We start from the raw sequence: 20,798 nt of genomic DNA on the forward strand, positions 1-20,798 counted from the left end.
CCATGGCTAAGAGTTTGTTAGCTGAGCTGGATCGGATATGAAACATCAGAGACACTGAGCCAAAATAGCACCCGCTAATACACACACACCACATAATGGGTGGGGGCTGCAAACTAATCATGTGGTTTGTCCGAGCTTTGGCGTACATCATGTATGATCCATTGTCCGCGACTCATATGGGTTGGGAGGGGACATAGGCAGAGAGCTAATAAAGAAGGAGAGGGCGAGTGCACTGATCTATCCAAGAAAACGATCCCGAAACACTAAGTTTCTATACATCCAGCTTAACATTCTGCATAGAGCCTACCTCATGCCAGCGACACTCCACCAGATGTTCGGGCCGCTTCGGCATCTCCTTGATATCATCGGTAAGCAGCAGATATGGCACATATGTTCTGGGGCTGTCCAGGGGTAGTAGCACTATGGGGAGACGTCTCCAATGCAATAACAGAGGTGACTGGTTGCACAAATGTATGCATGATGGAAGGCGCACTACGGCGACTGTTAAGCGCTCAAAAGCTGTGAATCGCTTCATTGACTTAGCACTGCTTATGGTCCGCAGACTTATTGCCATGCAATGGAAGGCTCAGACATTATCAGTTATTGCCCACTGGTTTGTGGCGATGCTCAAGTGGAGAAAGGCAGAGACTGTGGCATTGAGTCATGAGGAGGCAAGGGGCTTACACAGGCTCCCCACTGCAGCAGACTGGGATGTGCTGTTACTAGACTTACAAACTTATAAAGAGCTGAAACGTTTACGTGCAAACTTACACTTACCTCAGCCTCTGGGTGCCTTACATGGTGCAACCCCTCGCCTCCTTTTCTCCACAACCCCTCTCCTCTTTCCTCCCTCCTATTCTGCTCTCCTGTCCCTCTCCTTCAAGCACCCAACTCACGCCACTACACATGTCTCTGTCAATATGGTCTGTTGATCGGTTAATGGTATTACGGAGAGGTATGCCACTTTCTTCCTGTATGCCACTAAGATAAAAAGTTAATTGGTCCTGTCAGGAGTAGAAGGAAAACACTCCAAACACTCAGAGTACTTAATGATGTGAAGATACCACTGCATGACCAACTGTTGTTTACTGTTTCATTGTTAGTGAAAAGAAGAACCAATAATTCCTGTTTACAATATTGTATCAAAACACTGGCGCAAGTCAGAGGATGAGTACACAAATAATGTAAATGTTTCATTAGTCCTGATGAGATCACCATGTATGTGTAATATTGTTAAACTCATTAAAATGGGCTAAAGAAAAAAGACGATTGACTGTGCCTCACCCTTGTACTCACTACAAATAGCGTCTCACCTTTCTAGCATGCCAACAGTGTTTAGCTGTATGCTTGACTTACTCACTGGGATCATCTAATCTTAAGTTCCCCACACATCCTTCTGTTTCTATGCATTCACCCTCCTAGCCTGCCAAAACTGTGAAATTGTTTCCTAAGACCTATGAGCATTGGCATCGCTATGTCATTTATAAAACCAACAGAGGCCACTTCTTTGCCAATGAAGCCTTGCACCACCGCCTTGCTGGCCTGCAGTCAACCATCTGCCAGCACTGAGACCAGGCCACATCACAAAACACAGAGATGCATGTATGTGTGCATACTTGCCACCGACCAACCTACTTACTGCTGCAAGTCAATACAAAATATTATGAAGTGAGCTCTGAAAAAAAAAAAACCTGTACAATAGGTAAACCACCAATGATACAAGTTAAAATACCTGCTGCTTCTCTTGGCTCTTGCTCTGGCATAATATGCTTCATAGGAGTTAGATTTGAGTTCAAGTGCTTTGGAAGCAAATTCCTCTGCCATGCCGAAATCCTAATCCACGTACAAATGGAATTAAAAAAATGTTACTGATTATGAAGTAATTCCACAAAATATCAGCTGGACAGGTCTGCTGTGATTTCTGACAACCCACACCTCATTCAATGTATAAGGCCGGGATTCCAGCGTGACACCACTGTTACATTAAACACTTAAGAAAAGGATTATTAGCATTGAAATTTACATTACAAACCCAGGGATGCAAGAAAAGGTAGCCAGCCAAAAGGTCTCCGGTTGAACAGTGATGTTAGTGAATTAATACAAAAAGTGGTACACCACAGGTCTTTGTGTGGGAAACTAAGATCCCATACCTGGACCTGTACCTCACAATGAGACACAGCTGAACAATCGTGTTCATGCACCACATCCAGGACAGACGACTCCTGCAAAAAATATCAATATCACAGGGTGCACACCTGGAGGCGCCACATCATTTAAAAAACTGAATTCCATGTATGCATTAAAGCCCTGAAAATTAGGATCCCTTTCATTAGCAACCTACATGCTAAAAGATATTGCCAAAAAACGTTTCTGAAGGTCATCTTGCACAGTGCACGAAATATAGTGCTGAACATTCAGTTAATATATTTGCTCACAATTGATAATATATGTAACCGTACAAGCAAAATATTTGAAAAAAGGACAATACATGTAATGAAAGAAAGCCATTAATAAAAACCTGAATTCCCTTAGGCATACTTACACTCTGAAACTGTTTGCAATAAACAAAATAACAGTCACAATAACCAGAGGGTGCTTGACTTTCTTTTTAGAAATTGTGTACCTTAACAAATGATCAAATATTTTAATCCATAACTCACATTTGTTTTTCTGCGACATCGCGACAGGTTCAAATACAGAGAAACTCGCAATTCATTGAAGGCATGGATTTCTTCTCCAAATCCTTCTCGTGGAAATTTCCTGAGGGCATACTGGTATCTTTGAGCAGCTTCTTTCATCTTCCCTTTCTAGGTGTAGGTTAAGAAAGGAGCATTTAGAAAATGTTTCACACGATCACGCTGACGTTTAACCCTTTAGTGGATTTTAGGTGTGTTTCGATGCAATTATTAAATGGCACGCCAAAATTCTTTACAAGAAAAAAGTATTCACAGTCTATCATTATGAGCTCTGGTTTAAAAATGTATTTAACATTGAACAGGAAGTGAAGGAGATAAATTTGGCCTCCATATAAATTTTTTGATAAATCAGTTGACAGCGGTAAGTAGAAAACCTGGTGATTGATGAAGCCAGATATAGCAGGTCAGAAATAGAACAGCATTTTACAACCTACAAATCTCGTCACCAGAGCATATGAACACGCACTGAATCTAATGAATCTCCAACCAGCACATTTACAAATGTAATTACATATTTTCCACACTCATCATACAATTCTACTTGATTTTTACCTATATAAATACCTCCTCCTCTGTAGGGGATCTCCCTTAATAAGCATATGTACTGAATAGTCCTACCTGAGCGTGGGACAACTGGGGCTCATGATGTCAATAGGCATTTCTCGTAAGGTGAATATTACACATAAGCAGTTTTTCCTTTTCCGTGGCAAGAAAGTGGTTTCATTTCTGAGTTCCACTCTTCAACATTAGTGGATAGTGAGATTTTATCTTTCTTCAAAATGAACTTAATTGCCATCCCTAGAGCCTGGAATAACCATGTTTTCTCAATAGAGGATGACCCTAATTTCTTCTGGAGAACCTGATGCATAGCTAGCAAAGGTGATGGCCGAATTTTCTTGGAAGAACCATACCTATTTTGCCCACTACTGCTGATCAAATTTAAGAAACTCTAGGACAATAGGAAGTGCCAATTGCATATGTACAAGCTTAGCAATCGTTGCAGTTTGCATTTTTTCTTTTTCTTTAATAACACATGCATAAAACATTTTCAGTTCCACTACATTCAAATTGCAATTTGTATAAAAAAGGATAACATGAAATATAAGGTGAAAGATCTATTTGCTCTTTCTTTGTTCACTGCAGTATCCACTTTTTATAACATCCGCAATACCTTTGGCTTTGTGAAATCTGAATCCCAAGTTTTAATATGCAGACACAGGCAAAATGAAGATGGTAGGGGCATTACTTTATCAATTAATAATGTTACATATATTAAAGTAGATTTAGGGTCCAAATCAAAGATTTTAAGTCAGTAAACCTGTGCGGTCATTGGAACAGCTGACGAGTCCCTGGAGGTGAATCCTTGGCACATAATATTTTCACAGAGGGATACTTTCACAGACAGTCATACAACAGCTTTAATACAGCTCCTCAATCTGGCAGAGAATCACGTAAAAAAACAACTTATGTGTATGTTCTTGCTACACTATGATAAGCTTTCTCCACAGTTACCACCACAATCAAGGAAAAACAGGATGGCTCAGACACTTCTGGTAGGATATACAGGTCATGAGTTTGTTTTCCCAAATCTTTCCTCCAGGCAGAGCTGAAGTACAGTAGCACCTGTTCACTTTATGTTACTGCCCTTCAAGAGAATAGGTCGTTGGTGGATCTAAATTTATAAGAAACCAGAAGATTGGGTATACAAATACAGTACTCTGCAGCTTTTAATGGCTGACTACACTTCCTCCTGTGAGGAATAACCCACCAACGCAGCCTGCTACCCACGTGTAACCCTTGTAAAAGTGATATTTTCCTTGGATCCTCCTTTACCTTTGCTGGTCTCCGTCACTTAGCTACAAGTCAGCCGCAAAGGGCTATAAGAAGGCTATGGCTCTGCATTCTGTGGTTAGTGTGTGCGAGAAGGTCCTCCTTTTTGGGTTTTTTCTAACAAAATGTTATTGTTTTTGTCTTAAAGACACACCGTAACACTCGTCCTTGCAAATGCCTTATTTAGCACCGCTCTCTTTTGTTTTTATCTTAAAAACAGAAGTCGGTTGGCTATGCGCCTGGCTTTTAAATAAACTCTTAACATAAGCTGTTTTTTCATTCGTTTAGTCACTAAGTACAGAATCAAAATTGGTTTGTATATTGCCTGTATATCTTTTTCACCTGCTGTAGTTCACACTAATGTTTACCTTCTGGCTTGTTCAAACTCCCTTTTCTGCCTTTATTCTTATCCTCTTCAATTTCTTTTGTTTTCAGCTTCTGCATACGCTATTTGTACGCTATTTGTTCCTCAGGAACATTGCCCTTGATCCCATAGGGAAAAAAGCAACATAGGCACTGCCTTCATATATTATGTAATTCTAGGAACTATATTACTCTGTGGTCTTCCACTTGAGCTGAAAGGGGTGTTATTTAACCACTCAGTAGAACATTTCCCCACAGCTTTGCCAATAAGAATGAATCACTGGGGAGAGGTCTAATCGATATATGTGTAACATGTGCATGGCCAGGGTGTTAATCTGTATTTTATCAATCTAGCTGCAGTATGTAAAAAGTACACGTTTTTAAAATTGCTTAGGAGTTTCCCTTCAAAACAAACTCCCTCCATACATCACTGGGGTCTCCAAGATCTTTATAACTGCTACAGCAGTTTCCCAACCGCTTCTATCCTTGCCAAGGTTCAGAGTCATATTGAAATTGCATTCCAATCTTAATCTGGTGTAAGGCAGGATTTTTATTAGGGTCTTTAGCAGAAATGAAAAGCCCCTAAACCCTATGCACGTGGTACACATACATTTACCAGAATGATATTGATACATTGGAGGGTGCCATAAAGCATATAGAATATTTTTTCCAGATGAAGTTACATAAGAGCATTGGCCTCTGCCAGGTGCCCTGCTATTTCCTCCGACGCAAAAAGCTCTTCACACACACTTCTGCTTTCCTCTACATTGGTCCATTACTCCTAAATGTGTTTCTTGAAAGAGAAAGCATTTTGAGGCCCTTTAGCTTGTGTCAACCTATTCACATTTAGTGATGTTACTTGTGTTTCCCCTATAAGTATATTATTTCTAGATTGGCAAGTGGAATGTGATTCATTCCTATAGGTACTCCTACCCCGCCAGGTGCCTGAACCTCATGGAGATCCCTCTATCTCATGTAATTTGTGGCATATGTTCGAGTTTTACCTACATTTTCTCTTTTGCTTGTTGATTTCATCCTTGCAAGCTGTTCAAAAAATAGGTAATGTAGAAGAAAGTACAAACAAAAAGGAAACAAACTGAGCTATGCACGTACTACTATTAAAGGGTGGCTCTTGCAGTGGGTCAACAGGTCTACCCACATCCATATTAGCACCGGTTAATACCTTTTCTATTCACCATTAATGGTTCTGAGCGTTCTTTAACATGTGGGGGAATAAAATGTAATCAGGTAGAACTGGATAAAAGACAAGAAGGGAGGTGGACAGTAAACTCAGTAGCGGCCCATCCCCTGCCAAAGTGGCGGGCCGGGCCGGAGGAGGGAGGTGGGGAGAAGGGGGCGGGAGGTCAGGTGACCAAAAAGGGAAAAAACGTACCTTAACGCCACTGCCATCTCCTGCGCATCGCACTCTTCCGATTCACGGCACAGGCTCCAAGAATGCACTGCAGCAAATCTTGACGCTGCATGAGAGCAGAGTCAGGATTGGCATGAGCGCCGGCAACATGCGCTCCCAGGCAGACTGGGAGCCTGTACAAAAAGGGGGTGGTGATGGACGGAGCATCTGAACCAATTAAACACTCACACCCAGTCAAAAGATCTGGGTTTGATCCATCACCGTTCTTTAGCCCACTCTGCCACCCCAGTTAAGACATGGCTATATGCAAATCAGTCTGACCCTGTGCCTCATGGGAACAGTCCAGCCCGAACTGCCAAGCCATGCCTTCCCTGGACCGGAAACAAGCTTCCAAGGACCGGTTTCTGGCATTACAGCCGTCTTCAGCCCGGCTTGCTTGAATCCAGTGGCAAAGTGAGCAAGGGACTCACGTCTGAGCATACCCTGCCACACTTATGGCGGCCAAAGCGGTATAAAAAGGGGGTGGTGATGGACGGAGCATCTGAACCAATCAAACACTCACACCCAGTCAAAAGATCTGGGTTTGATCCATCATGCTCAGACGTGAGTCCCTTGCTCACTGTGCCACTGGGGTCAAGCAAGCCCGGCTGAAGACGGCTGTAATGCCAGAAATCGGTCCTGGGAAGCTTGATTCCGGTCCAGGGAAGACATGGCTTGGCAGTTCGGGCTGGGCTGTTCCCTTGAGGCACAGGGTCAGACTGATTTGCATATGGCCATGTCTGAACTGGGGTGGCGGAGTGAGCTAAAGAACGGTGATGGATTAAACCCAGATCAGTTGACTGGGGTGAGTGTTTGTATTGTCAACGCTCCGTCCATCACCACCTTTGGTTTTTCTTTGTTCGCCTTAAGTTGGCAGGATATGCTCAGACGTGAGTCCCTTGCTCACTTTGCCACTGGGGTCAAGCAAGCCCGGCTGAAGATGGCTGTAATGCCAGAAACCGGTCCTGGGAAGCTTGATTCCGGTCCAGGGAAGACATGGCTTGGCAGTACGGGCTGGGCTGTTCCCATGAGGCACAGGGTCAGACTGATTTGCATATGGCCATGTCTGAACTGGGGTGGCGGAGTGAGCTAAAGAACGGTGATGGATTAAACCCAGATCAGGTGAGTGTTTGTATTGTCAACGCTCCGTCCATCACCACCTTTGGTTTTTCTTAGACTGGGAGCCTGTGCCTGCTCTCTCCAGCCCCAGCAATGCAGTGGGTGGGTTTGGTTGCAGAGGAGAGATTATTGGATCTTTGTAACCATCGGTCTATGCCTTATATTAGTGCAATCCACTCAAAATCTCCTTTAAAATTCACACTCAGCTTTGCGACACAGATTTTAATATGTCTACTTCCAGTCTCCATGTTTGTCTTCTATCGAGGCCCACTCCACTCTAAAACACTTTTGCCCGTTTTCAGTTTAATTTGCCTTTCCCATGAATGGTTCACCTCTTCGAATTCTATGCACTTCTTCTGTTGGTAAGATTGTTCCGTGTGGAGGCCTGTATTATTTTGAAAACTCAGGGTTGTTCTCCTCTGGATTGTAGTAATTTCCAGCAGTTTCTCTTGAGGCTTTTGGAGTGGTTTGTCCTTCAAAACATACCTAAGACTTGAAGATTTCAATAGGTTCTAGTCTTTCAGTCCTTCTTCATATCAGTGTATGCTTTTTTCACAGTTTTAATAATTGAAATAACAATACAAAATTGTGATCCACCATTTTTTGAGGGGGTTTTCATTACTTAATTTATTTTTATAGATAAAGTTTCAACACCGGATAAGCCCACAAGAAAATAGATTCTATGGTATTGATGTTCTGCTTTTGTTGGACCAACACAAGTAATGTACAGATAAATATATATGCAATCTCTTGGTGCCACAGATGATAAAACTTGCAACTTTTACCTCAAGATTTGAATGTATGTGGGCAAAGAAGTGATTAAACTAGGTAGGTAATGTTGTGGATCCCTACGGCTTGATTACACATCTGGTGCACTACTCTTCTTTGTGCTGGTGCACTACCCCTCTTTGTGCCGGTGCGCTACCCCTCTTTGTGCCAGTGCCCACCCTCACTGGGACCTTCTGGAGCAGGCTGTGATCTTGCCCCAAACACATAATAGAAATTCTTTTTTGCAAGGCACAATCTAACTCACTAAGTTACTGTGTAAGCCTTTTCGGTACGCAGACTGCATCCGTGTGTAGGGTCCCTGGGTTCACTTTATTCTCACGCCCAAAGACCACACACGGGGGGGGGCATTAACTGTGTGCCACTTTCGAGGCTGTTATGTTAATGCACTTCCCAAAAACCTCTTTGCCCATGGTCCTGCGGCCACTGGCAAAATATATTTCTTCAATTGCAGGGGCCATACACACTGAAAATAAGAAAACACCCTCTTCCTTTAACACAGGTGCAAAATATGTGGCCACGCACCGGGTAGTACAGCCAGGACTGGCTCTCCGTGTGTTCAAACTTTTTTTGTTTTGTATAGGTCGAAAGGGTGTTTTGCAGAGAGCTAAATGATCTGAACTGTAAGTACTGTACATTATATCTGTTTGTTTGTCCCTTACTGTGCACATTCATAATTTAATCAAACACCGCTCCCATGGGGAATTTAAACCAAATATAGCTTCATCATACCATCAAACATTAAAATAGAAAAGCAAATTCTGTGAGCTAAAACTGGCAACATATTTATGAAATGTACCTACTTTGTACAAAATATTCCCTTCTTCCATCAGCTTCTGCAGAAGAATGATCAGAATATCTGGTTTAGATGTTGCCATGGCCCATGCTGCGTTTCCTGTAAAGAAGCACAGTTAGAATTCTGTTAATAAATCACAACAGACAACAAACCACAAACTGCTGCTCACAACTTCACAACACGGGTAGAAAGTGATAGAGTGCATGGGCACTCCTAATGTACCCCCGAGCATACATCATATCACAAATATCCCATCACGTCACTTCTAGAAAAGCACATACCACAAAACAGCTAGGGTCTGAGATGCATAGGCATCCGCAGATAGGTGTTTATTTTGAAGGAAGGAGATGCTAAATTAGCAATATAACAAGTCTTTCTCTCGTATATGGCTTTTGTTGATTCTTAACTTGTTTCTATCTAGCTTGCATAACAATTCTAGGAGTTAGTAATTCTGGAACTCTAGAGGTTTTTTAGACTAGTTTCAATATATCGATAACATCAAGGGAGGCGAGAAAAAAGCAAAGAAGATGCTTATAAAGATGCAGCACTCAAACACTTTTTAAGGATTTCAATCCCATGCAGTTCTCTCTCAGCAAAAAATGTGGTCCTCAAGCAGCAAAACTGCAAACAGTGCTTGAGCAGTGAAATTGAGGGCATGCCCAGGCAGTAAAATCAGTACTATTTCTCAAGCTGGAAAACTGCCATAAGCTGTAAAGCTATAAACCGCTGACAGTTGCTAATAAACCTTTCACACATTCAACAAAAAAAGTGTGATGTTTCAATTAAAATAATACTGTTTACCTCATGAGTTTTATTTGAAATGAGGAAACACTACAGAAAAGTATTCCACTGTTATGGTGTCTTTTATAAGAAGGAGTACATTTAGCATTTAAGCATGAGGGCATTAATTTGTATTCGTTGGGCACTTCTCACCTAATATTTGGGAGGGGCAACTTCCTCTCCCCTAACAGTACACGTCAGCACATGCAAAACTGTACTGACTTCTGGTGGCTAAAAGAATGAAGTTAAAACTCTTCTGCACTGTCTTCAGTGTATGGAAGGAACACAGCCCACAATATTATCAATTGCGCTCCCTGATATGCACTGACATTTAACCGCAGATTCAGTAGCGGAAGGAAAATGTTACTAACTTGTAAGCATCTGTTCGTGGCATGTAGTGCTGTAGATTCACATGCTGGGCATTCTTTCACCTTCTAGTGTTGGGCTCGGACGTGTACAACTTGTTTTTCTTCTAATGAAGTCTTTTAGAGTCATGGGACCCAGCGACTCTATCTATTAGTGGTATTGCACTTGCATGGGCATCGGCTCCACTGTTCGATTGTTTTTTTTCCACACGTAGGGCAAGATTAGGAATGGAGCATAGAGAATAAAAAGAAAACATGACCATGCAAAGCAGAAAACTAAAGGTAACTAAAGTAAGGAAAATGTCTGCTACAACCTCAGGCGATGAGGGAGCTGGGTGGTTGCACATAAATCTATAGGACCACATACCACTAACAGATGCTTACAAGGTAAGTAACATTTTCCGTTTGTGGCATGTGTAGCTGTAGATACCCATGCTGTACACAGGCTGTAAAGGAGTCCTCTCTAAAGGGGTGGCTTAGCCTGAGGACGCTGCAGAAGATTGAAAGAGTGTGCGTAAGAGTGCCTGGCCAACTCTAGTTTGCTGTCTAGCCAGGGCGTCCACACAGTAGTGTTTGGTAAACGTATGAGGCGTAGACCAAGTAGCTGCTTTACAGATGTCAGGCAATGGTATATTACTCAAGAAAACCATAGAAACCCTTTGCTATGAGTGGAATGAGGTCTGGGAGGGACAGGCAGGTTCCTTTATGCTTTGACATAACAGGTCTGTATTCACTTAACCGAACAGTGTGCAACCCCTGCCTTGGAAATAGCACATCCGTTATGGGGCTTGCAGTAAGAAATAAAATAGCTGTATATCATTAAGGAAGGGCTTTATCCTGTCAATATGTAGATTAGAGCTCTCTTGACATCAAGAGTGTGTGCAAAGCGCGTTGTGCTTCAGTTACTGGGTGTCGAAAGAAAATGGGCAGTTAAATTCTTTGGTTAAGGTCAAAACTGGAGACCACCTTAGCCATAAATTATTTTGGAATGGCTCTGAGAAACACTATCATTATGTACTTGAGTAAACGTCTCTTCTAAGACAAGAGCTTGTATTTCACTGACTCATCTGAGAGGTAATGGCTACAAGGAAGGCCATCTCCAGTATTCGAATTGAAGAGGACAAGCGTGAAGGGGTTCAAAAAGGGGACCCATCAGTCTAGTGAGGACAATGTTTAAGTTCCAGACAGGAGCAGGGGGCGTCCGTGGTGGTATAATCCTTTTGAGGCCATTCATGAAAACTTTAATGACTGGAATTCTGAATAGTGCAATATGTTGCCTATTCTGCAAATAGACAGCTACGGCAGCAGTATTTAAACGAATAGATGTATACGCAAGTCCTGATTTCTGCAGGTGAAGGCAGCAACATATAATGTGTTGCACAGATGCTGTGAGGGAATGGTTGTCTTTAGGAATACGATATTGCACAAAATGTTTTAGTTTGGCTGCATAACCTGCCCTAGTAGTAGGCCATCGAGCCTCTTTAAGAATAGACATAACATCTTCTGGTAGGTTATGGTAACCAAAATACTAAGATCTCAGGAGCCATATTGCAAGGTTGAGCTGCTGAGGGTTGGGTTATCCGATAGTGCCATGGTTTTGAGGAGAAGATCCGGCCTATTGAGGAGTTTCTTGTGTGGCATTAGAGATAGTTCTTGAAGTACGGAGTACTATGGATGGAGTGCTAAGGTTGGGGCTACCAAAATGAGCGTGAGGGATGACTGTCTCATCCTCCTTACCACAAAAGTTAGGAGTGGGAGGGGCAGAAAAGCATAAGCAAATATCCTGGAACAAGTGGTAGCAAACATATGTTTGTGGGAACCCCCAACGTGAAAGCACATGTGTAGGATTGGGGGTGGAGTTCCCACTCGTGGACTTGTTGATGTGTCCTGCTGAGCAGGTACGCTAGATCGTTGTCCACTCCGGGAATGTGCTGAATAAGTAGATGAACCTTGTGATGAATTGCCCACTTTCGTATACATTGGGCTACACTGGACTACTGCGGTGAATGTTTGCCCCCTTGCTTCTGTAAGTATAACATGGCAGTCGTGTTGTCTGTGCATATAAGGGCTGTCTTGTTCTAAATGAGAGGGTGGAAAACCGGAGAGTGAGCTGGATGGCTAGCACCTCCAGGTCATTGATGTGAAAAGTGTGCTGGACAGGGTCGACTAACCCTGAACAGGTTGGGGAGATGTGCTCCCCAACCTATAGGCAATGCATTTGTGGTGAGGGTCTCTTGTGGAACTGGGTCCAGGAAGGGCAGCCCCTGCAGAAGGTTCTTTGTATTCCATCACTGCAGAGAGCGATGTGAGTGGGCCCACACCAACACTAGGTCCTCTAGGTGACCCTCAGTTTGAGACCACTGTGCAGCTAGGTACTCTTGTTACAGGCGCATGTGGAGCCCCGCATGATGGACTATAGCTATTCAAGATGCAATCATGCCTAGTAGATGCATGACATTTCTGTTACCTGCCGATATGGCTGAAAAAGAGGCAGCATGTCCTGGAAGGCTTGTACTATGGCTGGGGTAAGTTTTTCCCATGCAGGCATCTAAGATGGCCCCAAGGAAGACCTGTATCTGAAGGGGGTGAAACCCAGACTGTACAAGGTGTGAATTGTGGTGTGGGTGTCGGTTAGACAGAGTTGCTATGTGGAGCTCTTGAGAAGCAGTTATCTAAGTAAGGGAATGCATGGATACCGCTCTTCCTGAGATGAGCAGCCACTACAGCCAGAAATTTGGCCAAGATTCTTGGTGCAGTGGTAACTCCGAAGGATAGCACTTTGAATTGATAATGTTGTCCACTTACCACAAACGTGAACTATCTGTTCTGTGCTAGGTGAATGGGTATGTCGAAATAACCGTCCTTCAAATCCAGGGCAGTCATGAAGTAACCTTTCTGCTAGAGTAGTATAAAGTCTTGTAGAGTCACCATGTGGAAATGCTCTGCCATATAGTATTTGTTGAGAAGCCTGAGATTGGGGATGGGCCTGAGGGAAACTCCTTTATTTTGGCTAATACATCCTTTCTGCGTGATTATGCGCAACATATTCTATGGCCCCCTTTGTCCAGGAGGGCCTTTGTCTCCTTGTGAAGGAAGCGCAGATGTTCTTCTGCAAATTTTTGTTTGCAAGGGGGGGATGTTTAGTAGTGTCTCTATGAGTTCCAGACAATACCCCCCATATGAGATCTAGAACCCAATGGTCTGAGGTTATTTCTGACCAATGGGGCAGAAACCTTTGCTTTCTTCCCTAGACAGGTGTTTTGTGATCGAGGGTAAGCCAAAGGGCGACACTGTTTTGAGGGGTAGTCCTTTTGGGGCTGCACTCTCACCTCTAATCCCTGGGGTGGTCCTGTCTGGGTCTCCTCATTCTTCTGTGTCCAGATGCACAAGTTACTACTTGTGTAACGATATATCTGTAAGAGACATTAGTTAGTATTAGATTCCTTACCTTAGAATATCCCCAGGCGTCAGACTGGATCCGGAAATTTTTGCGTAGCAGTACCCTTGCGCGTCGGTAGGCGTCGTCTGCGGCTCCGCGTCCGTCGTCGGCGTCGTGGGCGCCGTGATGACGTCGTCGGAGTACTTAGACGCCGCCTCCGCGTGCTGACGTCAGTTCTTAGACACAGTTTTTCCGCGCCAGAAACGCAGAGCCATGTTAAAAACAAACACTGGTGCCATTGAAACTAGGGCCCTGAAGGGGACAACCCTAACCCTAGATATTGGTTCGCAGAACGGGGAGGATGGGTGGGTCGGTAAGGAATCTAATACTAACTAATGTCTCTTACAGATATATCGTTACACAAGTAGTAACTTGTGCATCTGAAAGAGACACGTTAGTACTAGATTCCTTACCTTAGAATAGATACCCCAGCAATACCAACCCCGGTGGTGGGTCTGCGAACCAATACTTACACCAGAAAGTCCTGGAGGACGGAACGGCCAAAGAAGCCATCCCTCCGGACTTGGCTGTCCAGGCAGTAGTGTCTTGCAAACATGTGCAGCGATGCCCACGTAGCTGCCTGACAGATGTCTTGTAAGGGCACACCCCTGCCCAGGGCAGTGGTAGTCGCCGTGGCTCGGGTAGAATGATCCCGCAATCCAGCAGGAGGCTCCTTCCTAGCCAAAGAGTAGCATGCCTGGATACACAAGATGATCCACCGGGAGATGGTCCTCTTGTGCACCGCTTTCCCGTTCTTGGCGCCCACGTAACCAACAAAGAGTTGGTCATCCACCCGGAACTGGCGTGTGCGATCCAGATAAAACGAGAGCGCACGTTTTGGGTCCAGACGATGGAGCCGCTCTTCCTCTTTAGAGGGATGCGGAGGCGGAAAGAAGGTAGGCAGGGTGATAGACTGCCCAATGTGGAAGGCCGTGACAACCTTGGGCAGGAAAGATGGTTTGGTACGAAGCACCTCTTTGTCCGGATGGACAGAAAGGAAAGGTGGAGTACAAGAAAGAGCCTGGAGCTCACTCACCCTCCTGGCAGAGGTGATGGCAACCAGGAAAGCAGTCTTCAGAGTCAGAAGGCGAAGAGGGCAATTGTGAAGTGGCTCAAAGGGAGCGCACATCAGAAAAGTTAGAACCAGGTTCAAGTCCCACTGAGGCATCACAAACGGAACAGGGGGAAATGTGTGAGTGATGCCTTTAAGAAATCTGTTCACAATAGGGGACTTGAACAAAGAAGGCTGATCAGGCAGCCTGAGAAAGGCTGAAAGGGCAGAAAGGTAGCCCTTGAGAGTGCCCAGAGCAGAGCCCTGCTAGGCAAGAGAAAGAAGGAAGAGAAGAACCTCTGAAAGAGGGGCAGCAAGAGGATCCACAGCCTTTGCTGTGCACCATGCCACAAATCTGTTCCACCTGCAGGCGTATACCGACTTAGTGGAGGGACGCCTGGCTGCCAGAATGACGTTACAGACTTCAGGAGGCAAGTCAAATGGCCTCAACTGTCGCCGCTCAATCTCCACGCATGGAGGTGGAGACTGGACAGGTTCGGGTGGAGGACCGTCCCCTGCTGCTGCGACAGAAGGTCCTCCTGAAGAGGCAGACGAACCGGGGGATCGACTGACATACTGAGTAGCTCGGGATACCAGTACCTTCGAGCCCAGTCCGGAGCCACAAGGATGACTTGGGCCCGGTCGCGCCTGATCTTCTTCAGCACTCTGGGCAGAAGTGGTATAGGCGGAAAGGCGTACAACAGACCGCAACTCCACTCGCGACGAAAAGCGTCTCCGAGCGAGTGCTGCCTTGGAAATTCCAACGCGCAGAACTGATGACATTGCGCGTTCTCTTCGGTGGCGAATAGATCTAACCAAGGCTCTCCCCATTGCTGAAAGAGGCCTTGCGCCACTTCCGAGTTCAGACGCCATTCGTGATCCATCATGCACCGACGGCTGAGCTCGTCCGCCCTGGCGTTCAGAGAACCTGCCAGGTGTTGAGCCACCAGGGTCACGCCCTGGCGTTCCAGCCATTGCCAAAGGCGAAGAGCCTCTTGACAAAGGATCCACGACCCCACACCGCCTTGTTTGTTGCAGTACCACATGGCGGTGGTGTTGTCCGTGAACACCTGCACTACACTCCCCCGGACAGAGGGGAGGAATGCCTTCAGTGCCAGACGAATCGCCCTGAGCTCCAACAGGTTGATGTGGAGCCGGGACTCCGCCGGAGACCAGAGGCCTCTGATCTCCGCCTCTCCCATGTGGCCTCCCCAGCCCTGGAGGGACGCGTCCGTCACAACTACGTGCTCCGGTTGGGGTATGGAGAGGGATCTGCCGCTGACCCAATCGCGGTCCGTAAGCCACCACTGCAGCTGTCTCGCAGTGCCCTCCGAGATCAGGACATGATCGGATAGGTTGCCCTGATGCTGGGCCCACTGAAACTTCATGTCCCACTGCAGAGCCCGCATCCGCCACCTGGCGTGATGCACCAGCAGGATGCAGGAGGCCATCAGCCCCAGAAGCCGCAGCGTCAACCTGACCGAAACCCGGGATAACGGCTGAAAGATGGGAATCAGAGCCTGAATATCCCGGACCCGCTGCTCGGGTGGATAAACCCGAAACTGCGCCGAGCCTAGAACCGCTCCGATGAAGAGGAGCTTCTGAGAGGGGCACAGGTGTGACTTTGGCACATTGAGCGAGAACCCCAGCTGATGCAGGAGGTCTGCCGTAGTCTGGAGGTGGCTGAAGACTGTCAGGGGCGAGCCCGCCTTCAACAGCCAGTCGTCGAGGTAGGGGAAGACTGAAATCCCCAACCTGCGCAGATGAGCTGCGACCACCGCCATCACCTTTGTGAACACCCGTGGGGCGCTGGTAAGGCCAAAGGGGAGCACGGTAAACTGAAAGTGCTCGTGGCCAACCGTGAACCGCAGGTAGCGCCGGTGGGCCGGCAGGACGGGGATGTGGAAATAAGCGTCCTGCAAGTCCAACGCCACCATCCAGTCTCCTGGATCCAGGGCAGCCAAGACCTGAGCCAGTGTCAGCATCTTGAACTTCTCCTTCCGGAGGAAGCCGTTGACGTTCCGTAGGTCCAAGATAGGGCGCAGGCCCCCTATGCCCTTCTTGGGTACCAGAAAGTAGTGGGAGTAGCAACCACACCCTACTTCCGGCCCAGGAACGCGCTTGATGGCCCCTTTGGCCAAGAGGGCCGTAACTTCCTCCTGCAGAAGTCGCAAGTGATCCCCCGATACACGGTGGTTCTGCGGTGGCATGGATGGAGGAGTCGCCTCGAGGGGAGGGAGTAGCCCCTTCGGACGATCTGCAGCACCCACCTGTCCGACGTGACAGTGCGCCAGTGGAGGTGGTGATGGCGAACCCTGCCCCCCACTGGCGTCACATGGGCCTGAAAGCACGGACTAGGAAGGTTTTGAGGCGGATGCTGCGGGGGAAGGTGTGGACTGACCTCGCCGCTGCCCACGACCGCCCGGACGGCGGTTCCCACGGCCGCCACCGCGTTGGGTATTGCCCTGCGGCGCGTGGCTGGCGGCACGTGCGGGCGCACCCCTTCCGTGGCCACGAAAGGAGTGATAGGCAGCCGGTTGCTGGCGTTGGCCCGAGAGGCCTAAGGACTTGGCCGTAGCCCTGGAGTCCTTAAAACGCTCAAGCGCATGGTCTGCCTTGTCGCCAAAGAGGCGACGGCCATCGAACGGCATGTCCATGAGCGTGCTCTGGACATCTGCCGAGAAGTTGGCGGACCTCAGCCAGGCGTGGCGTCTGACCGCCACCGTCGTTGCCATCGCTCTACCCAGCGAGTCAGAGGTATCCAGCCCACACCGGATGGAATACTTGGCTGCATCCCGGCCCTCCACCAGGGCTTGGCCGAGTTTGGCCCGTACCTCCAACGGACACTCTGGCAGCACTTCCGCGACCTTATCCCACACAGAGTGGGTGTAACGTCCCAAGAGGCAGGCGGTGTTGGAAGACCGCAGGCCCAAACTAATGGATGAGAAGATCTTCTTCCCATACTGGTCATACCTCTTGGATTCCCGATCCGGCGGGGCCGACGGGAATGCGGTTTGGGAATTGGAGGCCTGGATAACCAGGCTCTCGGGGGTAGGGTGGGAGGACAGAAAACATGGGTCGCCCGGGGCGGGGCGGTGGCGTCTGGCCACGTTCCTATCTACGGGCGAACCCGTAGCGGGCTTGGACCAAGTGCCCAGAAGAACGTCAGTCAAGGCCTCATTAAAGGGCAGCAGAGGCTCGGCCGAGCTTGACTGCGGTTTAAGGACCTCAGTGAGGAGGTTAGTCCTCACGGCCGCGACGGGGAGCTCAAGGTTTAAGGCCTTGGCAGCCCTCATCAGCACCACACTATATGGGTCCGCTGAGCCCGGAGGCGCCGCGGAGCCCGTCGGAGGAGAGAGTTTCCTCATGGCCATGAGGAAGCGCTTGACCTCCTCCGGCGTCGCGTTGAGCCCAGGGACCGGAGGGTATGGGGCTGGACGCGGCGCCCGCGACTCCGACGGAGCCGCGTGGGCGGTGTCACCCAAACCCCCGGCCGCATTGCGCGAGCGTCGGGGGGAGTCCGAGGAGCGATGACGCCGCTTGGACTTCTTGTGCCTCTTACCTGACGACGACTTCGACCCGGAGGAGTGCGGCCTACTCTCGGAGCTGTGGAGGCTCCAGGCCCGTGACCTGTCCCTCGACCTCCCTTGGGATCGGGACCTCTCGCGGCGCGGGACCGACTGCCGGAGTTCGAGTCGCCTACGGGACCGCTCCCGCCTGGCTTTCGAAGAGAGGGCCCGGCAGTCGGAGCAGGCCTTGTCGTCGTGGTCGACGCCCAAACACGACAAACACGTGGTGAGGATCCGTGACCGACATCAGCCGGTCGCAATCATCACAGGGCTTGAAGCCGGGCATCCCTAAAGGCACCGTTTCGGAGTCGAGAGACTCGAAATAGTAATCAAAAAGGATCAAAAAGTATAGTCAAAAGTGACTAGGGTTACTGCTTTTTCCAGATCCAGATCTGCGCTTGCTGGCGCGGAAAAAAGAAGAACTGACGTCAGCACGCGGAGGCGGCGTCTAAGTACTCCGACGACGTCATCACGGCGCCGACGACGGACGCGGAGCCGCAGACGACGCCTACCGACGCGCAAGGGTACTGCTACGCAAAAATTTCCGGATCCAGTCTGACGCCTGGGGATATTCTACGGTAATTAATCTAATACTAACGTGTCTCTTTCAGATACCAAGTTCACCCAGCACATGGGATGGCCGGTTCCCCCACTGTGGTGGACACAGGTCCTGGGTGTATCCCCTTGCCTCTTTGGGGCTGATATTGTTATTGGAGAGATGTTCTAAGGCTCGCCCAGTCAACTCCTGGTGCTGCTTCCTCTTCATGCCGGAGCCGTGCGCCCCAGTTCCCTATATCCAAATCTGACTTTCCTTCTTTTCTCTCACTCAGTTGTGTTACAATGGGATGCTTGGGAGAGTCTCGTGTTTTGCTTTTTAAATTCCGCTTCAACTGCTGCTGTTGTGCATATTTACTTTTATTTTAAGGTATATTTTGCTATTTTACACAGTTCCTTATATCACTCTTTGCAGTATTATTCTGGACTTTTTCCTTTATCCTTGACCTTTCTGCTATTGTAGCTGCTAAGATGCCGGTTCTGCTAGGCTTCATGGCGACCTTTATTGTCTTTGAATGCCTTCTTTTTTGGAATATCTGCTAATAAAAACAAGTAAAAAAAAAAAAGGAGTCGCAGCTAACACTTCAAAGGAATGAGGTGAATCTATCCTTAGAGCAAATACAAGAAAATGAAGTGATAACTTTTAATTTTAAATACATTGGTCATACATTGTGTTGTAACATTGGTTACAACACGCGTTTAAGGGATTTTTGTCAATGTTTATAGGCCCCTGGACAGAGATATTTACAAAGGACCATAAATGGGTTGCAAACTGAAAAAGCAGAATTCAATACAAAGAACTTCAGAACCAGTTTTTGCAAAGTTAGTTCAAGAGATGACCCTTTTTGACTAGTCTCCAAAATTTCTATGAAATCAAGAGCTCACGAAATATGTGTAACTCCATCTTTAGAAAGGAGCTTCTTTCTGACTGTTGACCAAAGGTACGTTTTGCAGTCTGCTCATCAGTGCATTGTAACATATGCTTTATCTGAAGGTGCAGAAGTACTTGTCTGAGAATACTGAGCTTTTCAGGATGTGTGACTGCCAAGTCTCAGGTTTTATGTCTAATGAATCTTCCATTCCTCCTAAGATTGAATGAGTGTCGATTGGCAATATTACTGCCTATTAATTACTCTGACGTGAATCTGTACTATTCTATATCAAAATAAAATAGTTTTTGTTTGCACCCCAAAAAAAGGTGCAATCTAGCTATTTAATTTTGGACTCAGTGGAGCCTGTTAATTTCTGAGGAGTAAAATCTATATTATGGTGATCAGCTATCTGTTAAGCCAATTATTGATGTCATTATTTCCTTGCACTGCTCTATTAAATCATTTATGCAAGGTGTACTTGACCAGAGTAGAGGTTTGTCTAGAAATCATTTAATAATTTTTCTTGTGATCATCTCCAGTATCAGGAGCATTTTGTAAATAACGCAAACTAGACAGCCAAAAATAAATCGGTTTACATACGGTAAGCACAAAGAATAATATTAATAATAGTAAACTGATGTAAACCAGTACCTGATCGATCATAACCGGAGGTTCTGAAGCCTCAAGTAAGCAATTCCATAAGTAAGACAAAACAAAGAAAAATTACATTTCGAAAGCTAAATTATGAGTTAACTGTATTGAGGACACGCCAGAAAACAAAAATATTTAACCTGTTATGCGTGCTTCTAGAACAGATTTTACTCTACAAGATCAGAGGATCCAGCCCACCTTTCCCATTGTGAACTACAATAGGTTCTCATACGATTTTCACTTAGGTATTCTATAAATACAAGTGTAGAGAGTTTTGTATTTGGTTTCCAACAAGAAACCTGGAGACTAGCTGCAAGCAAAGACAAATCAGTGTGGGCATATTTGCTAGAATAAGAAAAATTTGGACTACAAACTTTATCCAACAACATATCAAAGCTCCGAAGATTAAGTTTTATTCAGGTATATTTGTTAGTTGCTATTTCAATGCGATTTGGATGGACAAAAACACCCAGTGCGCGTTTCTGCTAAAATATGGTTTGACAGAATACCATTTT

General features: G+C 46.5%; 1 protein-coding gene across 2 annotated transcripts in view; it reads right to left on the reverse strand.

The window, feature by feature from the left end:
- The window catches only part of TANC1 (tetratricopeptide repeat, ankyrin repeat and coiled-coil containing 1), a 770,747-nt gene that overhangs the window by 19,452 nt on the left and 730,497 nt on the right, over window positions 1-20,798 (reverse strand). The window contains exons 23-26 of one of the 2 annotated variants that reach the window (XM_078681700.1): window positions 9,009-9,100; window positions 2,661-2,807; window positions 2,151-2,222; window positions 1,733-1,833 (exon numbers count right to left, since the gene is read on the reverse strand). In XM_078681700.1, the coding sequence (XP_078537826.1) occupies window positions 1,733-1,833; window positions 2,151-2,222; window positions 2,661-2,807; window positions 9,009-9,100 (412 nt within the window). The remainder of the gene's footprint in view (window positions 1-1,732; window positions 1,834-2,150; window positions 2,223-2,660; window positions 2,808-9,008; window positions 9,101-20,798) is intronic. The other variant, XM_078681701.1, reaches the window with a different exon arrangement.

Source organism: Lissotriton helveticus, chromosome 3_1 (genome assembly GCF_964261635.1).
Source record: "Lissotriton helveticus chromosome 3_1, aLisHel1.1, whole genome shotgun sequence".
NCBI classification, from domain to species: Eukaryota; Metazoa; Chordata; class Amphibia; order Caudata; family Salamandridae; genus Lissotriton; species Lissotriton helveticus.